At 41.7% G+C, this 7416-nt stretch overlaps 1 protein-coding gene across 1 annotated transcript; it reads left to right on the top strand.

The window, feature by feature from the left end:
- Positions 1 to 185: 185 nt before the first annotated feature.
- RPS7 (ribosomal protein S7) lies at positions 186 to 6750 on the top strand. Its single transcript, XM_010139666.1, has 6 exons — positions 186 to 394; positions 702 to 773; positions 2388 to 2531; positions 4089 to 4153; positions 5863 to 6013; positions 6630 to 6750. Exons 1-6 carry the CDS (start codon positions 320 to 322, stop codon positions 6705 to 6707), a joined length of 585 nt encoding a protein of 194 aa, XP_010137968.1. The 5' UTR covers positions 186 to 319; the 3' UTR covers positions 6708 to 6750.
- Positions 6751 to 7416: the final 666 nt, after the last annotated feature.

Genomic DNA, 7416 nt, shown 5'->3' with positions numbered 1-7416 from the left:
GAGGGGGCCGGGACGTGTGGGGTTCCGTGAGCGGCCGAACAGCCTCCCCGGTGCTCTGGGGCTCCGTGAGTGCCCGCGCCGTGGTGCACACGCGGTTCGTCGAGGTGGGCAGACTCTCGTTCCCCAGGACGGCTTTTCCCGTGTTGTGGTCGGCGTCCGCTGGATCGACATGCTGGGACTTGAGTGGCCCGTGGGGCTCACTCTGGCTTCTCTTCGAAGCATGCGTCCGAGTAGCGAGATTGCGGAGTCTTGCTGTGTTTGTAGCAGAAGATGCGTTCCTGGTGACGACTGAGATGTTCTTTTGCGTTGCAGAAAGGCCATGTTCAGCTCTAGCGCAAAGATTGTGAAGCCTAATGGCGAGAAGCCAGATGAGTTCGAGTCTGGTATATCCCAGGTACGTGCCTTTTTCTGCTGTTTGGTAACTGACTGCAGGTTATGGAGACAGAGTTGTGACAGCTGTCTAGAGCTTAAGTTCAAGGGTAATGCTGTCTAAACGTGTACTCTTTCCTAGTTTTACTAAGAAAGTGGGGTAGTCGTCCTGTGTTCCTACTAGTTGAACTTGCTGCTTCTGTCACTGTGACTTAGAGGAAGTTAAATCATTGGTATTGACTGTGGCACTGTGGACAGGCTTTAATTTAGTCTAAGGCTTCTTATGAATTCAACTGGGTGTAATGGATTCTTTTACAACTTCACTTTTTTAGGCTTTGCTGGAGTTGGAAATGAACTCCGACTTAAAGGCTCAGCTGCGGGAGTTGAACATCACAGCAGCTAAGGTGGGTTAGACCTTCTCCACAAAGGATTGCTTGGTGACTTGGTCTGCGTGTAACTTTTGAGAACGTTGGCATGCTGCATGAGTGGTGTCTCTAGCTGTTTTGTACAGCCTGTGACTGTTTGCTGTATGCTGTTGTGGTTTATCTTCTGGTATTTGCTATTAACATGTAGGATTTTGTACTAGTTTGTAGGTTTGGGTTTGGCTTTTTTAAAATTGGTCTGAAAAGCCATTGTAAAAACTCAAATAGCACATAAATAAACGTGTTTAAAAATGGTTATTCTACTTTTTGACTCTGCAAACTGGGCTTGAGTTCTGAAATTGGCTTTTTCTCAGTGGATATTGACTGTCAACATAGGCATTGCAGAAACTTTATTAGGAACATAAACTATAATACTATTTGTAAAATGAGTTTGTTGTAAATCCTCTTTTATGTGCCAAGTCATAGATAGGAGGTGGATCGAGAGTAATAGACTGACCTGATTGTGTAGGTTAGCCCATTTGTAAATTCTGGTTTTGGCTTATAAAGGCAGCTGAAACCATAAGGAAGAAAAGGAAGAAGAAAATGAGTGAAAAAGGAGGAAGAAAATTAGCCTTAGAATTTGTCCACCTTGGAGACTGGATAGAACTTCTGAAGCTGGTTGCTGCAACCAGAAACTTAAATAGGTTGCTTTTTGGCTGGGCTTGGGCAAGGACAGTACAGACAAAGATGCATGAGTGCTTAGAGTTGAGTTTAAGGACCTAGGAATGCAGAAGTTGGCTTGGTATATGAGTTTGGGGGCCTTCAGAACTACTTGGCCGCTGAAGTACAGCAATGTGGACTGTCCTCAAGGAGGAGTTATTTTTAAAAACGTCTGTACTTCTTACTTAGCTACTTGATTTGATTTGTGAGAAATCTTGTGTGGGCATTTGAGTTAGAACCATGTGGGAACGTAGTTGGTGAGAAACAATTCAGCTTTCCATTCCGTTGGAGAGCAAGGATTCCTCTGTAGTTTGCTTTATGAGAGAAGGCCTTGTAAGCCTATACAAACTTACTTGTATTTGATCAACTGTTGGAGAAACAAACCGGGGGAAAGTAATCCATGTTGGTGTGGTGTAAACCTGCTGACATTTGAAGGGGAAGGAAATGCTCAAGTAGTGATGCAGGCCTTGGCAAGCGGTGGACAGAAGATGATTTCCATGAATTAGTAGCTCAAAAAAATGTTAGGAGATTTTGAACTGTAAACTTTGTCCAGAATGTGTATTAGAGGCAAATATGCTTTGTGTCAGCATGTAAGTACCACTGCAGGTGTGGTAATCATTCAGCGTGTTTAGGATTCTAGCATCCTGCAGGAAGAATAAGCTTTGCTGTTCAGAGGATGTGGCTCTGAAAGGAGAGGTGGGACTTACTGCCCCATCACTCCTTTACAACTAAACAAATGTTCTGACAGATTTTTCTCTTTAATGTTTGCTCTTAAATGCATTAAAACAGGTACTGCTCTCTGATGCTCTTCCCCTCTGCCTCTCCCCCAAGGCTGTAAGCAAGACTATCAAATACCTGTGTTCAGAGGATTCATGACCAAACAAAATATTTATTCTTGACCACTGTAACAGTATTTACTTTCTGCCTCTGTTTCAGGAAATTGAAGTGGGTGGTGGCAGAAAAGCCATCATTATCTTTGTGCCGGTTCCACAGCTGAAATCTTTCCAGAAGATTCAGGTGCGGCTAGTTCGTGAGCTGGAGAAGAAATTCAGTGGAAAGCATGTGGTGTTCATTGCTCAGGTAAGACACTTAGAATCATAAAAATGTTGATTTGAAGGGATCTCTGGATGTCAGCTAGTCCAGCCTCATGCATGAAGCGGGACTATTGTTAACATTAGATCAGGTCAGACATGGTTTTGTCTAGCTGAGTCTTGAAAACATCCAAGCGTGGAGATTCCACAGCCTCTCTGAATAACCTGTTCCAGTGCTGCACTGCCCTTCTTGTCTTGTCCATTCAAGGTAATGGTGATATAAGGCGTGTTTTTTGTACCAGCAGGAAATGTAATGAATGTCCTTCTGTGGATGTAAGCTAAAATGATCTCAGCTAGCAGCCAAGGCTATGTAAACTTTTTAAGATGTGAGGCTTTGTAGAGGAGGATACAATTTGTTCTGGCCTCTCTTAGTCCTTCAGAAATTGGAGGAGCAAAGCTTGAAAGTAAAAGGGAGCAAATATTAATAGGACCATTACTACATTTACGTAACCTAGGCACTTAAAAGTTAATAGAAGAGGAAAATAAAGCTGACTCAAGTTCTGAACTTACGGAAGCAGCTAAGCCATGAAAAGGTGACAGAGGGTACTACTAAGGGATGGACGGACTCTGGAGATCTGTCTGCCGAGCTTACAGTTAACTGTTAGGCTGAAGCACTTTGTAGTGAAAATTCTTTGTACTGTAACTTTAAGAGAATGAAGCACCTTACCTTGGATCTTTATGTGGCCAAGAAGACTCCTTTTAATGAAGTGCCTTGGATCACTTTTAACTGCTTAGTAGTTTAGTACTCCATATTTTAGGATGGAATGTGTACAGTTACTCTGCTGTAGGTGAAGTGTTGTTGCTTTTGAATATGATGTGACCCAGTTTGGATTACAGTAAACCCAACCTGAATACAGTCGTGGAGAAGCTGTGGTGTGTTGGTAGAAACTGCTGCGGGTGGCTACAGCTGAATCTAAACTGCAGTTTTAAAATATCTACCCTTTCACATAGGAAAGTAGAGAAGATGCTTTACTGATCCAAGCTGATGTATTTGCTTTTAGATGCTGCTTTTGGAACATTACATTTAAGGCAGAGTTTGATCTGAATTGTGTAATATGTCATTGTTCAAAATGGCGTTTTGATTCCCGATGTCACCTCAGTGTCTGTGGGACTGCAATAGCTTTACTGCTTTGCTTCGCACCACAGGCTCAATCTGACAGAAACTAAAATTCTTTGAGATTTCTGTTCCCGAAGAAGTGTGTTCAGATTGCTAATGGGACGCTGTAGACCAGTCTGGCTGTATTCATTGGGGAGGGGGAGTGGGGAACTTTTATCTCAGTGCACTGAATACAGGGTCAGTAGGTGAGAAGTAAAACACTTCGGCTTCAGAAAGTAATACCAGGTTCTAATGCTGGTGTAGCTTTGGGCATATTTTAAGTCTTTCTTTTTGGTGTTTCATTCGTGCATCTGTTTCCAGTTTAAAAGAAAAAAGTGAAAAAAGAAGGACCTGTGGTGTTTGGTTGTTTTGTTTTTTTTTTTTTTAGTTTATTGTAAACACTAGATATTGACAAATGCTTCTTTTTCGTTTGTTTTTTTGCCTTAACAGAGAAGGATTCTGCCCAAGCCAACAAGAAAAAGCCGCACAAAAAACAAGCAAAAGCGTCCCAGGAGGTAAGTAAATCATATTGATTCTATATGACAGTCTTCTTTTCTAACTTGGTAGTTTTGTCAAGTAATATTTAGTTGGGATTTTGAGTTTTTTCAAGTGATTGGGTGGTTTTGTCCTTTCTCTTCCTGCTTGAAAATGGTATCTGCTATTTGACTGCTAAAGGGTGCAGTAAAAAGCTCGTCTTTGGGCATTGTAGTGCATTTCTTAGAACTCCATCTGTATTTCCAGCTACAGCTGTAGCCAGAGTTTAGCCAACAATACTGGCTTAAGAAACCCCAACCTGCTGTCTGTTACCAGAGTGTGCTGACAAGAACCATTTATTTTATTTTTAGCTGCAGGAAGAGCCACGTTACATGTTAGACTGTAGAGAAGGCAGGGCTGGCACGTTGAAGGGCTGCAATGAGGGAGAGACTGGATGAGAAGGGTTGTAGGTATGAGTAGTCCCTCTGGGTATGAATTTAACAGCAGCAGTATAGTGTTTTGTGTTCAGTGGCCTCCCTGCTCCCATCTAGTCTCTTTACCGCTAGGCATGCGGCACTGCCGTGTCTCTGTGGATGTCAGTGCCTCTTCTATACTGTCCTCTATCTTACTGTCTCATTATGTAGTCCATGTCTTAAAAGCTTGTCCTCTTCATGACGTGTACAGGCATGTACCTGTAACCTCTCCCAGCCCCAGTATTATACCTGTGTCTTATCTGTTACTGTAATTTGAAATCTTCAGGCATGTATTTTAAAAGTGCAGTTTCATAGTACTCATCTAGCTGCAGCCTTGCCTTTGGAGGACTCCTACATTAGAATGGTTAGAGAAGTTGGCATCTGTGTGTGTGATTAGCATGCTGCCACTTGGAGCATGAGGGAAGGAGAGTGTGCAGGACTGTCACTTTCTCAGTCTGAGACTAGATCAGGCTAGCAGTGTTGTAAAGTAGATATGTACATTGCAAAGCACAGAAACGTGATTGATGTTTGTCCTCCTCAGCTATCTTAATCTTTGCAAGTTTGAAGTGGAAGTGCTGCTGTAGACACAGGTCTGGGTTACTAAAGATACTATCTTGAAACTGCAGAAAGGAAAGTCAGAAATCCTACTAGTCATCCACACAAAATAACCTGACTTATTTTTTCTCATTTTGACTCGTGTGGGGACAGTTCAAGAACACAAATGTAGATAGGCATCAAACAATCTTCTAAGCATGGACTAAACTTACCAGCTAGACTATTTCTGTAATACATTGATGTTTTAAGCTGCTTGGGTTTAGGCAGATGAAGAAACCAGAGGTTTTCAGAATTGGGCTTCCTACAGACACACTCTGTGTAGTTGAAGATATTTGCACATTTAAACTCTCCCAGTGAGCGTCTGGCAAAATTGCACATGGGACAACTTAGTTCTGATTTAAATAAAATCTTCTTCCAATGTGTAGAAATAAAACAACATTTCAGGGGTGCAACATGTGATCTAAAAGGTCAGAAACCTGGCTCCTAACTTTTTTCCCCTCACGTAATCATTAAGTTTCTGCACTCAGTGTAGAATTTAGCTTTTATTTTTGTGTGACCTGTGAAAAAGTGCTATTGTCACACTGCATAATTAAAAAAAAAAAAAACAAAACAAAACACCACTGAATTTTCAGCTAAAGCAAGCATGCTGTGGAAGGTTAAGCCTTGGCAAACTGGAAAATTTGACGAGGACATGTTTTAATGATACAAATGTGGCATTTCAGCCGTACACTTACTGCGGTGCATGATGCTATTCTTGAAGACCTGGTCTTCCCAAGTGAAATCGTGGGCAAGAGAATTCGTGTAAAACTGGACGGCAGCAGGCTCATAAAAGTACATTTGGACAAAGCACAACAGAACAATGTTGAACACAAGGTAAATGAAAAAAACTTGACTATTTCATGCAGGATGGGGTGGGTGGCTTTCTGGCATAGCTAAGAGGCTGCTTATATGATAGAGCAAAAGTCTTTTGGCCGTGGTACATGCCTCTGTATTTGAAGTAACATGCTGAAGGTCAATCAAGATAGTTTTGAACTGAAGTTCTAGTTCAGCTTGTCTCTGGATTGTAAAGCAGCTATATTGGTTCCTTCATGGCAACAGACAGTGTTCTGTGGGGGTTTGGGTTGTTCAGGGGTTGAGTTTTTTTTCTGGTTGGTTGGTTTGTGTTTTTTTTTTTTTTTTTTTTAAGTGAGGCACTTAGTTTTGACCTTGAACAGATGTGCTTGGTACAGCACATTTAGGTTTTTTCAGTGGGGTCTTGTTTAGGCCCACTCAGCTCTCTGGGACTCCTGTGGTTGCAAGTCAGATTCCAAATACTCTCCATAAAACACGTCTTCTGCTCAGCTACCTTAATCTAGAAGAAAACAGTGAGCCTTGGAGAGTGAAGATGAAGTAGAAACTAGTATAGTACCTAACGTATGTTAACACAGATGTTTTGTTTTTTTTTTTTCTTTCCAACAGCATGCGTAAACAAGATTGTTTGTCTTCACAGGTGGAAACGTTTTCTGGTGTCTACAAGAAGCTCACAGGCAAAGATGTGGTGTTTGAATTTCCAGAATTCCAGCTGTAAAGTGCAAAAAATGGCTGAATAAACAACTGTTCATATAACAGAGTAATTTAATTTAAATTTTGAATTCCATAAACATAGATGGGGATTAACTGGTTCATGGGACTTCTCTACTGTCTGGATGAGTGACATTTGTATGCCAAAGTATTAAGTCACCAGCATTTTAATGGTACCCCTCTAAGGCTGTGTTCGGCGCTGTTGCAACACAGCTCTGCACAAAGATGCCAGTCTCCAAAAAGAATTGGCACTAAAAATATACTGAAGTACGTTGAGACCCACCTTCTGGGGAGAATGTGCGGAAATACTATAGAGCAGTGGAACTCCTGAGTTCTGCATGCAAGAATACCAGCTGGAGACCTACGTGTTCCTGACACTGCAGTAGGTCTACATAGCAGGCAGTGTGACCTCTGAAACATGGACCAATGGCGTCTGAAAAAGGGGTTTGAAGTTTTGGGAAAGGTGTTGGAGAGGTATAGTTTGAGGTAACTTTCTTGCTCCTTAAGTGGCAAAATTACATACTGGTTCTTACTAAAAGCAGATCTTGCAGCTTCTCACTTTTGTCAGAATGAAATGGGGAGACGTTTTCACTTTTGAGTGCCTGACTACCCTTCTCAACAAAATCCTACAGGTTTCTTAGGTACTGATCTTGCTTTCAGAAATGATGGATGTGCGTATCTCTCTATATTAGCAGTATGTATGTTGATCAGCACGA

The sequence above is a fragment of the Buceros rhinoceros genome, unplaced genomic scaffold, assembly GCF_000710305.1.
Source record: "Buceros rhinoceros silvestris isolate BGI_N320 unplaced genomic scaffold, ASM71030v1 scaffold5907, whole genome shotgun sequence".
Lineage (NCBI taxonomy): Eukaryota > Metazoa > Chordata > Aves > Bucerotiformes > Bucerotidae > Buceros > Buceros rhinoceros.
The sequence above is the reverse complement of the archived record's forward strand: the minus strand, read 5'-3'. Positions and strand labels throughout refer to the sequence as shown.